Source organism: Episyrphus balteatus, chromosome 2 (assembly GCF_945859705.1).
Source record: "Episyrphus balteatus chromosome 2, idEpiBalt1.1, whole genome shotgun sequence".
Taxonomy (NCBI): Eukaryota; Metazoa; Arthropoda; class Insecta; order Diptera; family Syrphidae; genus Episyrphus; species Episyrphus balteatus.
The window spans coordinates 20,953,058-20,974,107 of record NC_079135.1 but is presented as its reverse complement, the minus strand read 5'-3'; the positions used below and the strand labels follow the sequence as shown (position 1 = coordinate 20,974,107).

The window sequence follows — 21,050 nt, the reverse complement described above, 5'->3', positions numbered from 1 at the left end:
TTTTTAGCATTTGCGTAGGGTTGCCGAGTACTTTCCCGTATTTTTGATGTGGTAACCGACAATCTTAAGAAAGAAGAGAATGTCAACAAAAGTAGGTACTCTTTTGGTCAAAAAAGATTTTTTTTTTGTATTTTTTTTTGTTTTTAATTTAAATAGGGTTGCCAATTTGTAGGCCTACATTCCGAATATTATTTTATTGATTTGTTCACTATTTAGGCTTTTGTGTGACATTTAAAAATTTTCTTATTTGATGATATTACAAAGATATATTATATGCCATTTTTTCTTTTAAAATAGGGTTGCCACCTAGAAGTTCCTAAAAGTTTACTTCAAAACATTTATTTTTTGTATGAAAATTCAATGAAAAATAAAAGCAAGCTCTCTAAACTTGTTATGAAAATTAAATACTCCATGGTAAATATATTTAAAATTGTTTTTATTTTTGATTCTCATAGTATGTACCTATAACATTTTTATGAAATTAAAAAAAATGCATAAATTTTTCCTGTTGTGCAATGGTACCGTTTCAAAAGTGTTCTGACTAAAAAAAACACCCTTTAACCTGAAATATTTTGAAGCGCATACTTATTTTAACTCTTTAAGTAAAAGACAATTCATAAAGAGTCCAACATCTTTTTACATGATGGTCGAGACATTTAAGGGGTAATAACACCTTGTAAAATACGAAATCGAGAGTCATTTTCATCAGCGTATAAAACAAAGAAGAAATATTATTTTCTTTTGGTGTTTGTTTAGTTTAATTAAATATATTAATATGTAACAGAATAGGCTAATGTTAAATTTTTTAATGATGTGAAATTTTTTAAATGGCGGTGTAGTTCAGGATGATAGTAAAATCCTATGTGCTCCCATCGGGCGACCAACTAACTCCTACAGTTTTTAACCGATTGGGCTGAAATTTTGTGTGGAGCTTAACAATACTATTCTCTAGTGAAGTACGTAGGATTTTTTTTGAAATATTAAAATTTAACGATTTTATAGTCTTTTTTTCAACGAATTTTGTTTTTGGAATGAAATAATTTTTTCAAACTAATGCCATTTCTTTAAAGACTAATATTTCAAAAAAATTCACTAGAGAATAGTATTGTTAAGCTCCACACAAAATTTCAGCCCAATCGGTTAAAAACTGTAGGAGTTAGTTGGTCGCCCGATGGGAGCACATAGGATTTTACTATCATCCTGAACTACACCGCCATTTAAAAAATTTCACATCATTAAAAAATTTAACATTAGCCTATTCTGTTACCTATTAATATACTTAATTAAACTAAACAAACACCAAAAGAAAATAATATTTCTTCTTTGTTTTATACGCCAATGAAAAAGACGCTCGATTTCATGGTTTACAAGGTGTTATTACCCCTTAAGTATTGATTTTATTCGATCGGGCTTAGAAAATACCTCGAAATCATGTATCGTATTAATAAAATATTTTTTTTTTGACCAAAATTAACGGTAGGTATCTGCCGTTTTATTGATATTTGACTTTCTCTTAAATGACTTAACTTAAAATTTGTACACAAAAGCGTCTGAGTAGTTGTTGTTACATAAAAATGTATACAAATTTTCAAAACCCTCAATGTTCGATTTTTGAAAAATATTAAATTTTTTTTTTTTGAAAACGGGTTGGCAAACTTTTTTGAATTTTTTTTTTATGTGTCGAAAACAAATTTCTTATATGAATAGCATACAAAATATTTGTTTGTTTTTTTTTTTCTTAATTAAAACAAAAACTTTTTTTGATAAACAATTCCTACAATTAAAAAAAAAAATTCTTAATCATATAAGAAATTGAATGGTCTTCATTTTAAACGCAATTTTTAATCCTTTTTTACCCATCTTATAAAATTGATGTTAAAACTAATTTTTTTTCTTCTAAGGTTATACATATTTTATCAGCGTTTTTAAGTCAAGGTGAAAACAGTTCTTAGGATTAATTTTTTTTTCAATAATTGCATCCTAACAGGGTAAAGGAAATGATGTGGTCCTTTTTTTCTAGAAGTCTAATGAAAAATACTTCCGCTTTCGACAAAGTCGAAAAACGTTTTTTTTTGTGAAAAATTTCGCTTAAATCGGTTTAAGTCGTTAACAAGGAAGTCAGAATTCAAGTTCAAGAAAATGGTTTCAAGTTAGGTTCAAGACATATTTTATTTAATTCAAAAGTTGAACCTTATTTCCAACAGTAGGTACCTATACATATACATACTTTTTATATCAAAATCGTTATATCAATAAGACGTGATAACGTCTTATAAATCGATGAAGCATGGCAGCCACCACAAAAAAGTGACGCCATTTTCTAACGAAATTTTTTGCCGCACTGCGAAAGTACGAGCACTGCGGCAAAAAATTTCAATTCAAAATTAAAAATAAACTATTAGAGATACAAAAATCTTCTATAGCTTATTTGAAAGATAATAACCTAAAGCTTAATCTAAATGAAGGATTTTTAAAAATTCCGTCATTTAATAGGGTAAACAGGGGTAAAACGGAAAGTTGAAATTTAGGCTAAAATCTAAACACTAAGTCGTAGAGAATTGATTTTTGCTATAGATAGATGAGATTAATTTAAGAATAACTGCATTTAAGAAAAAATTCTTAAAAACTTTGAAACTAAGCTATAACGTTTTGTTTGAACGTTTTACACGTGTTGAGCTATGACAAAATGCTGATTTTGGGTAAAGGAAATTTTTTTGACAATTCTTAAGATGCCAGGTGAAAGATGAGGGAAAAAAATTAGGAATCTAATACGGATTTTTTTAAACACTCTGCGTTTCGAAATATGAATTTTTGAAAAACACCTTGTTTTTTAGGGTATTTTTGAGTAATTTTTGATTTTTAGCTTTTTTTTTGGAGCGTTCAAAAATCTCAATCTTATAGGTTTTGGCCTTATGCATACATGTGCAAAAATTCGTTTAGTGAGTTTTGACTGAATAAAGGAAAAAACAAGTTTTAAAAAAACACGTTTTTTCACCGCTTTTAACCGATTTTCATCGTTTTTTATTTTTATCTTTTTTTCTTTAATAGGTACAGGAATAAAGTATATAGAGTAATAATAGACCATGGCTACGACTATATGTGTGCGAAGTTTCAATCATTTTTGTAAACACAATTTTGAGATAACGGTAAAATAAAATTTTAGAATTCAACAGGTTATAACTTTTGACCAAGAGCAGATAGAAATTTTATTAAACTTTTATGAGCATTCTGATACAATAAAACACAATGTTAAATCAAGAAATTTGCGAAAAATCTCAAAAATAAAAATAAATGTTTTTTTTTTGCTTTTTTTAATGAAATTTGATCGTGTTTAAAAAATTCTAGCTTTTTTTGTAGATGTCTCATAGACCTGATCGATATAAATATTTTGAGCTAAGACAATAAACTTTCAGGTTTTATAGGTTGTTAGGGAAAAAATGGAATTAATGACGTGAGAAGATAAAAATTCATGTTTTCTTTGCTTTTTTTTGATGAAAATGATTGTTTTCAATAAATTATTTTTATATTTTTTGCGCATTTTTAGGAAAATGAAACTTTTTATTGCAATTTTCCATAGATATCTTGAAAACTTTCTGGTCTGCTCTGAAAACGTAGGTAAAGTAAATACCTATATGTAATGTCACAGAAACACAAATTTCTTCATATTTCATTAAAAAATCACACTAAAATTCAACACGAGTTTGGAGTTCAGCTTACCAAATATTACCTACATTTGTTTCAGCTTAGACGTTGGGATTTTGATAAGTACGCTATATTTCTCTTAAAACCCCGCATGTAGAGATTAAGAAACTCAGTTTTCCTAAAGGTTACTTTTGCTTCAAGTATAATAACGGAATTCCCTATTTTCCAACAGTTTATCACCATGGCACAATATCTACATATTATACATACTGAAATTGTATCTTCCTTTCCTTCTACCTGGGTGAAAACAGAGCAATAATTGACCATTAAAACAATAAAACCGCAATATCCGCAGCATTTATCCTGATTACAAACCTAAACTTATTCCCACCTACAATTTCGTTCGTAGTAATATCTTTATTACGTTTTATGATCCGCGTGCTTTTTTATGACGGTAAGCACCTAAATCCTTTTCTCAAAAATGTACGAATGGGAAAAACCCACGTATTTAAGAATGGATATTCCAATATCTCAATCCATTTCGCAGGCAGCTAAAATCACCGGAAATTGGGAATTTCCGAAGTTCAAAATTCGTTCGCGTTTGTCCGACGACAGAGTTCATTATTATAATGATGGGCAATAACGATGATGAGACCGCCAGCCTCTTGCTACCGTTACTTCCTTTTTCTATTCCTCGGTCGGGTCGTCTCGGTTTTCGTATTCTTCAATGAAGGTAGGTAGATAAATAGCTTAGTCCATCGATTATATCCTTAGCGCCTGTCGGTTCGGTTGTCGTCAATGCAAGCAAAGTCGCAATATGGCCGGAAAAACACAGCATTAGGCAATTTTAATGCCAAACATATTGCGTCGTTATTTTGCGGTTTTGTCGATTAAATTCCGTTACAATATCCAGGAAATTCCCATCACCGCATTATTTCAGTTTTTTTTTTCACTCAATCGAAGAAGATAATCCCAGTGTTAAACCGCTCACGCTAGTCCAAGTCCATCCATCACCAAAAAGGAAGCAATCAAGCAATAAAGTCTTTTGTTCTTAGCAAATCGATTTTATACGAAAATGTATTCGATTTTGGATAGATACCGTTATACTCGCGTATCTATTGGAATGAAATTTATAAATAAAATGGGAGACAAAATTTCATGACGTCAGAAGTGAGTTTATAACTGTATTTGCGGTATTGCTGACTTGTCACACACAGGCCTACATTTTCAACCAATCGGGGGGAAGTAGGCGTGGCAAATTGATTTGTTAACGCCCATTGTATAATTTTATCGCTGTATGTGTGTTGAAATGATTTAAGTTGTGTGTGGAAATGGAAAAGATAATTTTTTAATGGATTTCATCGCAGATGGAGAGACATCCATTGATCCATGTTGGTTCATCATAACTCATTCCCCTCAGTTTATCTTCAACACCACAACGGAAGACACCGACACTGACAAGAAATAATATCTTTCTATCTAAATTGCCCATAAAATGATGAGTGCCAGAGTGGTAATGGTGACAATGATGACGAAGAATGAAGGATGTCGGAATAGAGGGGGGAGGGAGGGGTAGGGTTAACCGGAATGCGAGACGACGACGACTTAAAGATGCATTTTAAATATAAAATAAAATAAAATTGATATATTTTTACTTTGATGGTTTTGTTTTATTTTGAATTTATATTTTTATATATTCTACGCAGATGACAAAATGGAAATGAAAATAAAACACATTTCCCCAGACTGTCTGGCGGCAATACCTACTTTATTTTTTGCGGCTATTCTTATTTTATGAAATTTGAATTAAAATACATTTTTTTGAATTCGTTAAAATTTCTCTAAAAAAATTTGTAGTTATCGTAATGATATGTCGAGGAAACCAAACATGGATAAAATTTATACTTATCTGAGAAGGTAAATAGCCAGTTTTTCTATAGATAGAACAAAATTGTGCTGCTTAATGGAACTTTAGTTGAATTAATGCTTATAATTATAGATTTGTCTTAAAAGGTTAAAATATTAATGTGAGTCATTATGCAGATAAAAAATATTATCAAAATCTTTATACCCGTTTTTTGAGAAAATTGCAATATTTTTGAAAAATTTTGTATGAGAGGTACACATTTTAAGCGAGACACATATGTATAAAAAAAAAACGAAGAGAAAAACAACTTTCAAAATTCTATAAAAATCATTTGTACCAAATTTGAATAAAATCCGTTCATTTTCAGACTCACAGATCGAAGTTTTGGTTTTGAATAAAAAATCGATTTTTTTTGACGTGAAACCAATACCTTCTTGCCCTTTAGAGCAAGTAAAAATATAGATTTCACAACAAAAACATAAGTGTTAAAAAAGAGTCAATTTCTTCTATGTTTAAATTAATCTGCCAAAAAATGCACTGAGATATAAAAGTGCAACAATTTCTAGGTAATGTTGGGTTTTAAATTAGCATCTATTAAATTTTAATTGTATACTTGCCAATTTTTCTTTTAATTACTAATTTTTAAAGAAAACTCTATGATATTTTAATAACTCTTTAAAAATGATTGGATACAACGCCCCCTGGGAAGAATAATTTAAGTTTTACAATTTTCTCCCTTGCCTGTACTTACTACCAGTCTTCTATTTCACCAAATTACAATTAAAATAACAAATTTGTATTTGTGGGTTACAATTACAAATTTGGTAACTGATTTTCTGTTTCACAAACTATAAATTTAGTTCCAACAAATTTGTTGAAAAAAGAAAATAATTAAGGGAAATTGCATTTGTTATTTACAATTACAAGAAAAACCGGTTTTACCGTTTAATTTGGAAAGTTGTAAATGACAACTACTGTTTTTCACAAATTTGTTGAGCTTCCCAAACATCACATCGCATCAAAAAAAAAAAAAAAAAAAAGAAACGTAATTTGAATTTTTTAAAGCAATTCTGATAATTTAAGAAATACATAAAAGCTATTTTTATGATTAATGAACACAGTTTTTAATGATTTTTACCACAAAGAAGAAATAATTAATTCTTACATAACAACGAAATTTCGAACTTACCCGTTTCTTAAGATTGACCCAACGTTTATAAATTCGTCGATAACTTTTACATTCGTAAAGATAATAATCGAATTACATAAATTTTGTTATTTAGTTAATCAACAAGGCTTAAAACATTCGACCTTATGATTTCTAAATTTTAGCAATTTTAATTTAGAGAGCACAAAAAGCGATAATTTTTTTCGTCGACCTATTTTGCTGTCTTTGTTTCTTACTCAGAATAAAAATTTTATTTTTCTTTAATTCTATTTAGATTGAGATTGAATCAAACTAAGGAGTAAAGCTATTTTGAAAAACTAAAACTTTGTTTTTTATAGAAAAAAATTAATCGGAACTTATGCTATTTTTCTTGACCTTGCAAGGTTTGAACAAGTAAAACTTCTGCAGTAATCAATATAATTAACCGAAATAAAAAGAAATAAGAAGCTAAACTCAAATATTAATACCTTGATTTTTTTCAAGAACAAATCTTTCATTTCATTCGATTTATCTTTACAAATGTGAAAGTTATCCACCAAATTATAAACGTTTACCCCTCTTTAAATCAAAAATTTTTTTTTTGAAAATTTGCTAAAATTTAAGTATTAGGAACGGTAACTTAAACGCTTTTGTATAATCGTTCTCGAACTCTTTCAAAATCTCTGGCTAACGTACAGTTTTTAAAGTAAGTATCTATCAACAATGGCAGAACAAACACGATTGACAATAGTTCTGCATACCGTTGATTTAGATATACCGTACATGTCTGCGATCCCGTGATATTGTCCCCCATTTCCAAGCCAATATAAAGCTCTTAGAAATTGTTTTGCCGGTGTAAGTAAAAGTTTTTTTTTTACTGATTTCCAATAAGTCCAATTTGTCTTAACTTTTCGTTTAAAATAAATGAATTTGTAATTTCATAATTCATAGTCGATACATTTTCTATGTCTTGACTTATATGTTATAATTTAACTGTCGGTGCTAGTATGCCTCCGGCATAAGGTCATTTTAAGATTTTAAATGTGATTTCTTACGAAAATTACAAATTGTAATTTAATCGACACACGATCTTTCTACTGCAAGAATTTTTCAGTAACTGAACAAATTTGTAAAAAATTTGATTTCGTGAAACACAAACTTACAAAAAAATATAAATTTTAACAAATTTGTACTTGTACGCAACAAAGAAAATTAACTTTTGATGAAACTGAAATAAAGAAATTTCTACAATTTTCCCTTTGTAAGCAACAAATACATTTTTGTAATACAAAAATTTTGTGAAACAGAAAAAATCGTTCTTTTCCACAAATTTGTTAAAAAAGTGCTTGTAATCTACAACTTGTAAGTTGATGAAATAGACCACAGCTCTACGATTCTACCAAATTTCAAGACTTTACAATATCAAGAAGTGTTCTGTAATATTTGATGCAAATTCAGCGAAAATAATTGAATTTAAAATTTCAAAATTTCGATTTTTTTCGCTGGCCCACCCTTAGTTCGAAAACTGTAACGGTAATATTTTTTTTTTCACCTCAAAAATAAAAAAAAAAATAATTTTTTTTATTCAGTGACAAAATTGTTGGTTTTGCACTTTGATTTATTTGCCCAACGTAAGCCCAGGATAGCCCATCTTTTTTTTTCTTTATTCTACTATTTTTTCAAAAAAAAACAAACTTTTTTTCGTATCAGAAATTGAAAAAATTGTTATCTTTTTCCTATGAAAAAATCGTTAGTTTAAAACAGTGATTTGTTTGCCCAAGGTTAGCCCAGGGTATCCCAAATTTTATTTTCGCTTTCCTACGCTTAGTTTTAAAATAATAGAAGCATTAGTTTTTATTCACCTCACAAAAAAAAGTACGAATACGCCACAGTGACCTTTTTAATTTCATAACTTAGAAAAAGTAAATCCACTGATGTGGGCATTTCCCCTCAAATGTTATTTATTTGACTTAGAATTCTTACTTGATTGAATGTAATCCAAATAACATTCCTGTTATGAGAAGCTTAAGTTGATTTGTTTTATTTCACTATAAAAACCACAAAATACAAATATTTTTTTTTAAGTATTAAAATCAATGATTATTTGGTTTGCCATATAAGAACATAGAAAAGCTACATACTTAGTAAAATCTATCCAAACATTTGTCAGGAGTAACAACAAAATTAAAATGGTGTGTGAGGTGAATAGAACTTTTTAGACCTTTTTCAACTAACCCTCGTAATTCCAATAAATTACTAAATTTTTTTTTCGTTACTCCACCTAGCTCAAAAACAATGACAAAAACTTTTTTTCAAATTACCAAACAACTTAAAAATCAAATTTTGTTTTTTTCAGTGTAAAAATTGTCCTCAATTTTGATTTTTAAGTTGTTTGGTAATTAGAAAAAGGTAATAAAAAAAAGGTGGGCTTACGAAAAAAGATCTTGGACTATGCTTGGGCAATCGAACCAGCTAGGTTTGAAAAAAAAAAAAAAACGATTTGGGGGTGTCAACTTTACAAAAGCCGTACGAGGGTAACAAATCGTTTGGGCTGCTGAGAAATATTGTTCATATGTACCTATTAAGATACATAATCTACAGCTATTAAGTTACAAGTTACCTATTTATTCAAATTAAATTAAATAACAAATTGTGAGGTACCAACGTGGGAACTTATAGGTACTTAACTGAGTCAATATAGAGAGATAGGTGCCTACCAAAACTTCGTCCAAAAATGTCATAAATTGAATAGATACCTATAGATACATTCCCATCATTCCTCCAAGCGTAACTTCCAAGCACTTCAGCCCACACAGATGCCTTGAATTAATCAAACACTCGAATAAAATGCAAAACACTGGAACGCGTGGCCTTGTGTGTGTATAACGAATTTTCCAACGGCATTTTGACAAAATTCCCCTTCATCATTGCGCTATAAACAATGACACCATCCCGGAGGAAACCTTTTTTTTTTTATTTTTATTAAAATCCCCTCACAACCCCAACTGTATGGTAGACCCATACAGACAGAGAGATCTACCAAAACCTATACCTCGAGTTGTTTATTGAGAAAATGTTTTCGTTTATAATTTAATTATTTATTGTTTTTGGCAGCTTAAATATAATTTTTTGTTTGTGAATATTTTCAGAGATAATAAATTCAGCTTTTTATTGAGTCCTCAGAGATTTCGTTTTTATAATAATGCTGATGAAAGCTGCGAAGGATATTACCAACAACAAACATATAGGGACCTTATATATAGGGACTTTACATGTAGGTTTGTGTATAGGATGCTCTTTTGTATTATTCTTTAATTTGGCAGTGCTCTTACGCTGTCAATCCTGCCAGGATGCTGGCTCCTACACAGGAATACAATTCCTTAAAATATCATCGTTGGATGTTGATGGGATAGCAATGGGAGTGGTTATATCTTTCAACCCTTTTATCGAAGCTATGTTATCATAATGGCTTGACTGACTACCCGATGTGCTAACACACACCAATACAATTTACAGAAAAAAATATATAAAAACCGCCTGATGGCTGGTTGGATGGCCGGATCCCGGATGGACGGATGATGTTGATGATGAACAACTTTCGTTAAAAAATATTATTGTTTTGATAAATAATTTTAAAATGCGATTTAAAAAAAATCTCCTCTCTTTTCGTCGTAATGACGAACGAACAGCAGGAGTTTTTCTTTTTTGTTCTCTTTTATTTTTTTTAATTTTTATGAAATGGCTGAGAACGGTCGGTGGAGTATCTAGATGTTTTATGTTTATCTACCACTTTGCCATTTGTTTGTTATTTTGTTTATGTTTTCCCCCTTTTTTAAAAAAAAAAACAACATTTTGTTGTCAAGCTGGTATTGAAAAGAGTCTTATACTCATATAGGTCATGAGGTCAAGTGAGAAAAAAATGTGTGTTAAAATAATATTTGTTTTAGCCAAAAAAAAAGAAACATTTGGTATATTATGGTTTCTTGATATTGAGCTCTAGTTCAAGGTGAACAATGTTAATGTACCTATCACCATCCTATCTAGTAAAATAAACAAATTCAAACAAACTACGTATAGTCTTTCATAATAATATTTAAGTTAATTTTAGTAAGAAAATTACATTTACATTACATTATTATTAAAATATGTATGTAATATTTTAATAACCCATTTACTCCCAAGGTCGTTTTTAGAGTAACTACCTATAATATGTGTGTTTATTAAGCTGTAACCAAGCAGTTACAATGGGAGGATACGGGCTCTAATTTTTCGTACAAAACTTTATTAAAAGTAAACTTTTTAAATCCTATGAAGAAGCTTAGAATTTTAGTAGATTTAAAGAAACACTTTCCGAAATGTAACGACACAAGTTTGAAGGTTCAATTTTGTGTCTTTTTAGATATGTGGGATTACGGATTGGGGACAAAATCCCGAAAACCGAAAACCCAAAATCCCGAAAACCCCAAACCCCGAAAACCCAAAATCCCGAAAACCCAGAAATTTTTGGGATTTTGTGAAAATTTTCTACAAGAGTCAAGACGTATCTATGTCATTTTTGATACAAGTTTGTAAAAACCGTATTTAGAGTGATTAAAGTGTTTAAAATAGCCTTACGCCGAAGGCCATTATTATTATTTTTAGAAAAGCTATGTTATTATTATTCAGGGTTGTAAAAATGCATTTGTAATTTAAAAAAAAATCATTTACCTATTGCAAGTAAAAAAATTTCATAATGAAAATAAAATGGCATTAAAAAAATTTGTATTGCAACTGAAAAATATTTGCATTAAAAAAAAATATTTCTTGCAAAACAAAAAATTTGCTTTAAAAAAAATGTTATTGCAACTCAAAAATATTTGCATTGAAAATAATATTTTTTATCTATAAAAAAATTATAATACAAATAAAACATTTTCAATAAATGCAAAATGTGTGTACTAAATATTTTTTTTAATATTCGTCGAATTCCTTACAGTTTTGACTTTTTGGGCGTAGATAAATTTCAATAGTATAGGTATGGTCAGATACCCAAAATTGTAAGAAATTCGACGAATATTAAGAAAAAATGTTTAATGCACACACATTTTGTCTTGATTTTTTTTTCTATTGAGAAAATTTTTTATTTGCGATAAAAATTGTTTTTAGTATTATTTAATTTGCAATAAAAGTTTTATTTTCAATATAAATATTTTTCAGTGCAATTACATTTTTTTTAATGCAATTTTTTTTTTTGCAATAAATATTTTTTTTAAAGCAAATATTTTTCAGTTGCAATATTTTTTTTTTAAATGCAATTTATTTCAGTTGCAATCAATATTTTTTTAATGTTATTTTTTTTTTATTTGTAATAAATATTTTAAATAATTAACAAATGCTTTAAAAATTGGTATAGCATTTGTTTTTCAAATCGAATGAAAACATCAAAAAATACATATGTTTAAAAAATTTTCCTGATCGCTGTAACCTGCCTCTTAAGTATATAAAAATTGGTTCTCTTTTGATCAAAGAGGCTTGTTTTTATTTTTCATATTTGTAGTTCTTCATTCTTTAAATTATTTTATTAATTTTCCTCACTATTTCCAATATTATTATTTTACCTTTTGTTTCACTTCTACACTGAAAAAAGTATTATTCTTAAAAACTATGAATCTCGTTCATAAACCAAAATTCATACATTTTTAAGAAAAATTCATTAAATTTAAGCACAAATTCTTAAAAAAAAAGTTTAGTTTTAAGAAAGATTCATAAAATTTAAGAATCAGTTTTCATACAAATTTTCCTATGGAAAATATTTTTATGAATTTTTTTTAAGAACGAATACGAAAGTTTATGAATAAATTCATAAACTTCTAGCTCCAATTTGAAAGAATATTTTGCTGAATCATAGAATCTGGACATAATTTTTTGAATGAAATTCACTATTATTTTCCATTCAGTTGTATTTTGAGCTGAAATAATTTTTAAAATTGACTTTTTCCCTTTTAAAATTGAAAAAAAAATCTATTTTCAAAATTACATTTGTAAGAAGTTCATAAATTTTGTGTTTTTAAGTATTTTTTCTTAAAATGAATGTATTTTTTCTTAAAATGAATGTATTTTTTCATTAATCGAAAAACAAGGAATATTTTACCGTTATCCTGTATTCGGTATTAAGAACTTATTCTTAAAATTTAAGAATCTGTTCATACTTTTTATGTTCGAAATTCATATTTTTCCAAAATTTAAGAATTAATTCATTAAATATTATGAAAGTATACATATAATTAATGAAAAAATTCTTACGTTTTGAGTGTTTAAGTATATTTTCTTAAAGTCTATACTTTTTCATCAATCTAGAAAATAATAACTGTTGTTCTGAATCTATGCCTTAGAAAGATTTCTTTGAGGATTTAATTTAAAAGTTGATATTCAAAGTGGACGGTCGTTGCCGAAACAAGTTATAAAAGTTTGTGAATAAAAGACAATATTGTCTAAAATGTTAAGCATTTTAACCACGTAGACAATTTTGAAGAGTATAAGTACATTTCAACAGTGTAAAATTTTGTTGGTTCCTTTTGCCTCTTTCCCATATACTCAGATAAGTATAAAAACATAATATAATGTTAAAAATTGCTTTCTTTCATTTATTAAATATATTTTTTTTTTGTTATAGGTGCATATTTTAAAATTGAAAATCGTAATTTGATATTTTTGTGCAATATGGAGGCACGTACGTAATCTTCAATTTTGGACCGGCAAAGGGGGAAAAATTAACACAAAATAAAAACCATATTAAAGGCGATTCTCAACAAATCCTGTACACTTGAAATTGTCATTGCAAACTAAAACAAAACATTGAATTTAGTAAGTGTTGCATTTTATTTTATTTCTCTAAATATTTAAATTTTGTTTTAACTTAATACTATCAACATTTATCATAGGTACCTAAATTCTGTATATTTTTATCTTTCCCCAACTTATTCAATTTTGTATTGTTTTTTTTTTTCAGCTCCAGAGTCTAATGCTGCCGATTACAATAAGGTAAGAATTAGATAATTTAACCTTCTAGCTATTTCGATTTTTTAAACCAAATACCTACTTCATTTTACTAATACAAACTTTTTTCTATCTTTCCAGATGATGCATCCATTAAAGAAGTAAAATTAAATTAAAAATTGAATTTATATGTAGTGAGATTTATAGTGATAGTGATCAATAAAACATTTTTATAACGTTTAAACTTAATAATTTCTTTTTTTGTTTTAGATTTTGGGTTGTTTTCTTTTGCTGTTTGGAATACAATTTTTTAGGAACAAATTAAAGTCTTGGAATGGTAATGTATTATATGCATTTATATAAATAACTGTGAACATTTTAATGAAAAGTGTATTATATTTTATGAAAACAATCATAAAACTTTAAGAAATATTCATAGTTTTTATGATTTTTTTCATAAAATTTAAACAAAATTTCATTTAAATTTTTACGAAATTTATGAAAAAAATCATAAAATTTAAGAAATAATCTTAAAATGTAAGAAACTTTTCTTAAACTTTATTCTTAAATTATAGCAAAAAACAAAAAAAGATTTAAGAAATAATTCTTAAATTGTATGAATTTTTCTTAAAATCTAAGAAACTTTTCTTAAAATCTAAGAATCTTTTCTTAAACATGTTCAACAATTTTCGAATTCGTTTATGAACAGAATTCTTAAAATTTAAGAAGTTATTCATAAATTTTAAGAAAGATTCATTGGCTTATGAATTTGTTCATAAAAAGATTCTTAAATTTAATGAATTTGTACATTGGCTCATTTGCCATGAATTTTTACATTAATTTAATGTACAAATTCATTAATTTTATGTACCTTTTTGGTTCAGTGTATAAATCCATGGATGTCATTATAAAATAATAAATATAAAAATAATCCAGCAATACAAAAATCTTAATACATACATTATTATGTATTTACAATTTTGTTTGGCATTTAAAAAATGTTTTTATTTGATCAAACTACTAAGATATGACAGTATGTATTAGTTATTTGACAATTTTAAGTTTAAAATAGGGCTGCCAAATAAGAGCTCAATTTTTAAAAATGGCAATCCTATTTTTTCATATATATTCATTATCAACTTAGTTTTCATTTGAAACCAATTTTAACCTCTGTTGTTATGAATTAAGTAACTCAACGGTCACCGCTAAGACTACAACGAGATTTACAAGTTTGTGAGATAAACTTATTGCTTACAAGAAAAAAATATATTTGGTGAAACGGTAATTCTACAAACTTGTGGTTTTCAAAAGTTAGTTGTAATTTTTTTTGTCGATAATCACAAAATTTGTGAATTACTTATTTGTACTTTTTAAAACAGAATTCCATTGTACAAATTTGTACTTGTGATCTACAAGTTAGAAATTTGTGCTTGTAACTAGTTTTTTTCTTGTTTTCGCTTCATTCTCAAGTTATAACGTTGTTCATGTTTTTGTGTGTAGGTAGTTTTCTTTAAATAGCTCTATACCGGTGTTAAAAAATTTGAACAAGAATTAATAAAGTTCCAAAATATCTTTCTTTTCCCCACGATTTTCTCAGAATATATTTACGAAAACTTTTTGAAATAATTTGTATTTATTCGTTTGATAGATGATCGAAAAATCAGGGCTAAGTGAAATTAAAATATGTTATAAATTTCTTCCCGCTTCGAGCTTTTTAAAAATAACGACAGCTCAATCGTAGTGTTTTCATCTAAAAAAAAAAATTAAATAAAGAACCTTTTTTCAGTTTTACTTATTTTTTTAAAGTAGGTAGGTAATTTTAAGACAATTGAATGGTATTTTTTTAATTTTTTCGAGTTGCTAGCAGAGATACTTCTGGGTATCTTTGGTTGCTAGATTTAAATTCAAAGTGAAGAGTTTCCGGAGCAACTTTACTGTTTAGAAGTAGGTAATACACATTTCTACATTTACATTTTTTTAAATAGAAATCTTGTAAGCAATTGAAAGTAAAAAAAAAAATACATAATTTGTTTGTACAGAATTACCTAAGCTTTTAAAGCTACTTTTGATGACTTCCACCACTGATATTAATGATATTTAACCTTGAATAGCGTTTGAAGTAGATGGGATTAATAGGTCTTTCCGAAACTGTTTTATTTTATATGAAGTGGTCAAAGATCTTTATCAATTTTCAATCTGGTGAGATTTTTGTCTTGTAAAAACACTAATTTGACTGTACGCCTCGGTAAAGACCAAACTTTTTTATCGTTTTCAAATATGCTTGCGATGACGACAGTGTAAATTGAGTTACAGATAAATAATACATTAAAGTGCGCTCTTTAATTTTAATAGGTTAAATTGTGTCAAATTTATAGGAATGCATGCGTTGCATTTTTGAATATTTTGAATACATATATCCAATAGGTGGATATAAAGCTTAATGTGTTCGAATTAATTACTTGTAAATGGAAATCCCTATTCAGCACAACTATCGTTCTGTTATTCAAAGGATTGCGAGTATTATTTAAGTGAAATTGCCAAAAATTATTATAAATTGTTTTTTTTTTTTCTTCTTCTGCTGAATATTTATTACTGTCGTTATTAAAAATTTGGCATTTTAGACATTAAAGGAGTAGAACCCTTTTGAACTTGAAAGCCGACCATTTAATAACTGTTTACATATCTACATATTATGAGGCGTTCAAAGTAATAATGGGTCAAGTCCACTTCTCTAAAGAGGCCTGAAAAATTAAGGGTTTCGTTTTATATCGAATGACAGAAACAAATTCTGTAGACATAGACCTATTTATCTGAGAAACATTTAGTTCCTGAGAAAAAAACTTCAAAATAATGCACAAATTTTAAATGGACTTGACACATTATTATACTACAATAGGTAAAGTGGAATTAAGAATCGTAAAAATGAGCTGTAGGTGTTAGATCTAAATATCTTAAAGTAAGCATAACGGAAACTACGAATAGTTGAGTAGGTAGGTACTTACTAAAAAATATTAATCATCCATCTATTTGTTTTCTATGATTAGATACATACAAATACATATCTATATTTTCCCATTCTCAACTCAACTTAAAAAAAAATATTATTTCTTCCATAATATCAAGGCCCTGAGCTGCTCACTTATTAAGCTAATATTTAGTTTAACCGTGTTTACACCTTAAACATATTAACCAAGCCCAATTAGTTGACAAAAAGTAAAGAAAAAATAAAATAAATAAATAAATAAATTCCTGACAAAATACCTTCTAATACTTTACCTTCCTATGCTCTTCTCTTACTAACCAAATTTTTACCTACTCCCTTCTCCCTTCATTTGAAGCCCAAAAAAAATATTTATCTTCCAATTGCTTATCCAATCCAACAATAACAATTTCCCATCTCTTTTCATCTTCAGCAACTCTCAACCATCTTTATTTTCGAAGGAATTCCTTTAGCTTGGCAAAAGGATTAAGTGCAAATGCCATCTCTCTCTCTCACATCAACATCAAGGTCCTTTCAACTCTTACACACATCTCGTTTATAATTTGAATGGCTAATGCCTTCCAATGAAAACACACTTCAAACCACCCCCATGTGCGTGTGTAAAATGCAAGGACATTCTCTCCATAATAGGTATAAGAACTTGGACGACAATTGACTACGACGTCAAAAGAAAATGCGTTCAATTTTCCAGGATAATATTTATCCATAACAATGTGTATATTTACCCTGCACCTTGTTTCATTCATTAGATACACACATCTACTATCAAAATGTATGTGTGCTTACAAATTTTAACCAACTCCGTCCAAGAAGGCGGGTATTCAGCACATCGCTCCGAATTTACACTCATACAATCGAAATACGATTCTAGAGCAGGGGTCTTTTTTTGTAAGCACAACTCACATACATACAATTAATAATGGAGGATTTCAATGTGTATGTGTGTGTCCAACCAACACAATCACAAACAACAATAAAAACAAAAAAAAACCCACAGAAATAACAAAAACTGCCTGACTGGCTGCCATAGTATGGCCCATCATCATCCGTAAACCATCCGAAGACGAAAATTTTCTATCTGTACCTAACACGTATCTGTACATTTCATTCATGTATATCTGAGAGATGAAATTGCCTCTGCCTGCATCCCCCATTATCCGCGCAAGAGGAGGAGGAGGAAATGAAAACAAGTCTGAAGTGATTTTTGTGGGATCGTGTCGAGGTGAATGTTATTTCAGATACAGATTCAGTATCAGACGTGTGACTGTCCGAAGCGGATGGAAGTGTATCCATCCAAAAAATCATATCTCGTGCGTGTATTTTGTATGTGTTGTTGTCTAGAGCTCGATTACCGTTGGAAAAATAAAATAATATTATCATTCTAAACGAGGTGTAAAAAATAAATATTTAAAAAAATAACACAGACCCAACCTATATCTTATATTTTGCCGCCAGAAGTTATTTTAGCACCTGTGTCATTCATCTCTATTTTTTTTTTCAAAAAGGATTTACAGTTAGTTTTTTTTCAATATTTCGAGCATGATTATGAAATTTTAAAGCTTTCCAATAAAGTGAAATAGAATTTTGTGTGATAATTTCCACAAAAATCTGTGAATTGTGTAGTGAAATAGCTTTTTAGTACAAATTTAGTACATTTTTTAGTACAAAAGGCCTAAAAAACGATTAAAATGCATACCCTTTTCACCGATCAGAACTCTTTTTCGCGGCATTATGCCCAAACAGCAGGCTACCCTTCAGCCGGTCCAGGTATGACCCCTGCCGCTGCTGCCCATTACGCTTATGACCAATATTCCCGTTACTCTTATCCAGCGTCGGCATATTCGCTCGGTGGACCTCATCAAAACAAGGAAATTGTCAAACCACCATATTCTTATATCGCTTTAATAGCTATGGCAATTCAGAATTCTGCTGACAAAAAAGTCACTCTAAACGGGATCTATCAATACATTATGGAACGGTTCCCGTATTACCGGGACAACAAACAAGGATGGCAGAACTCTATCCGGCACAACTTGAGTCTAAATGAGTGTTTTGTTAAAGTTGCGAGGGATGACAAAAAGCCGGGTAAAGGAAGCTACTGGACATTAGACCCGGACTCTTATAACATGTTTGATAACGGATCATTCCTTCGACGTAGACGTCGCTTCAAGAAGAAGGATGTCCTCCGGGAGAAGGAGGAAGCAATGAAACGCCAAGCTATGATGAATGAGAAACTAGCTGACATTAAACCTTTGAAACTTATGCCAAATGGAATTCTTGACATGAAGCACGCCCAATTCAAGAAAGAACCGCTAATGGACATGGCTACTGGATGTTTATCGAAGGACGGTCACCTTTCTGTAGGCACAGCAGCAATGCTAAGTTCCTGCCATGATAGTCTCGCCCAGCAAATGAATCTCAATCTGGGAACCTCCATGGAACACGGTTTCAGTGTTGACTCACTGATGAATGTCTACAATCCAAGAATCCACCACACCACCTATCCGTACCACCTGAATGAAGAGAACCTTGCCGCGACGGCCGCAGTTGCCGGTGGTCAACTCCGTCACCCACACCATCACCATCCACATCACAGTAATCCACATCATCATCATCCGCATGGCGGCTGGTATACGCCCGAAACGCCACCTGAATCCGTCCTAAATCACACAAACAACAACAACAATAATAGCAGCAGCAACAACAATAACAACACCAATACAAATCCCATTTCATCAGCTAGCAATAACCATGCGTCTTCGGTAGCGGCGGTAATTGCTGCGACCACAAGTCCCACAATAACCACCTCCGTCGGCTTTCGTGATATGGTCTTTGAACATAATCAATCCTGCCAAGTGGATACGGGCAGTCCAAATGGCAGCATTCAGTCAGCTAGTCCCCCAGCAGCGGTCACTATTGGCGGCCATCATTCGCATCATCATGCGGCGGCGTTAAATCATCACCATCATCATTTGCATGCGGGTAATCTGAGTAATTTGAGTAACCTTAGCAATTTGACACATTATCGACCCCATTATCAAGATTATGGGATCAAATATGGCGTCTAGATGATGACGATCTTGTAGGTTAAATTTATTTTTTTTTTAATTTGTGTACAAAAAATAAATGTTTTTACATATTTTTTTTATTGATATAAATAAGTTTGTAAATAAATAAAAATGAGAAGTTAAGTTATGTTGTAAATGATAAATTAAATTTTTATTTTTATAATTTTTAATAAATTTTTTTTATTTTATTCGAAAAAGGCAATATATTGGATGAAAGAGATATATAATATAAAAAAATAAAAAAAACTTTGCGAATAATTAGAACAAAAAAAAAAAAATAATAGTATTATAACGCGTTCTTTGACTATTGGTATGTCTATAGATTTATAAAAATGAAACGCATTTTGTGATGTATTTAAATATATTTAATGTATAGACCCGGCACTATGTAAAATTAAAATAAATTAAAATAATAATAATAACTGTAAACGAAATTTAATTTAAGAGAAAGAAAAATAGAAAAAAACGAACGTTTTACTGAAAAATTAAATTTGCTTGTGTATTATTTTCTTATAACATTTTTTTGTTCTTTTCTTAAGGTTGTCATTTTCTCTTAGTGGTACTCGAAAATTACTAACGAAATTGATAAGACATCAATATGGTTATTAATTTATCAAGATTTTAAATAAGTTTTGAATTTCATTCATATTATTGTTATGAAAGTTACTAAAAATATTTTAAATTCACCTTTGAAATACTCTTTCTTAAAACTGTTTTCAAACAAGAAAATCCTTGTGGCGATTTGGATTAATGTAAAAGTTGATACAGAAAAAGTAGTTAAATGTTTTAGCAACAAGCTGATGCTCCAAAAGTTTTTTTCAGGACTTCTGAAGATTATCCAGATACAATACCTTATATGTTCATAAAATTTGGATGTATTGGTAAATTATTACATTTCTCAGCCTTTCCACGCTTTAACGGCCGTGTTTCGTAAATTTTTCTCCATAATTTATATTTAATACTCTGTGTTTCTGCGTTTCGGTTTTAATATCAGTCAAAAAAGTTACTTTTTCGAGACTCTTTTAAAATGCCAGGTCGGAAGCTTACATAAATAAAATAAGCGTTTTTGAATCGTAATTTCTTCAAACAAATTTTTGGCAAAGTCCAATACTTGCAGCAGCGAAAATTAGTAAACAAGGTTTTAATAATACAAACTTAGAAAGAATTCAAAATCCATGACATTTTAAAAATATTGGCTTGGATATATCATAACAGCATTGGTTTTTGAATCCAATCGAATGAGATAAAGTTTAAAATTGAAATAAAAATGTAAATAATCAAATTTAAAATAAGGGCTTTTCTATTCTGCAAAACTTTTTATCCTTCAAGAAAAATTGTTCTCCTACTCTC

General features: G+C 29.1%; 1 protein-coding gene across 1 annotated transcript; it reads left to right on the top strand.

Annotated features, from left to right (window-relative positions):
• Nucleotides 1–17,891: 17,891 nt before the first annotated feature.
• On the top strand, nt 17,892–19,894 carry LOC129909076 (fork head domain-containing protein crocodile). Its single transcript, XM_055986025.1, has one exon. It carries the CDS (start codon nt 18,321–18,323, stop codon nt 19,698–19,700), a length of 1,380 nt encoding a protein of 459 aa, XP_055842000.1. The 5' UTR covers nt 17,892–18,320; the 3' UTR covers nt 19,701–19,894.
• The last annotated feature ends 1,156 nt before the right edge of the window (nt 19,895–21,050 follow it).

Coding starts and splice junctions, on each gene's coding strand:
- LOC129909076 (XM_055986025.1), top strand. CDS start 18,321: ATGCATACCCTTTTCACCGATCAGAACTCTTTTTCGCGGCATTATGCC.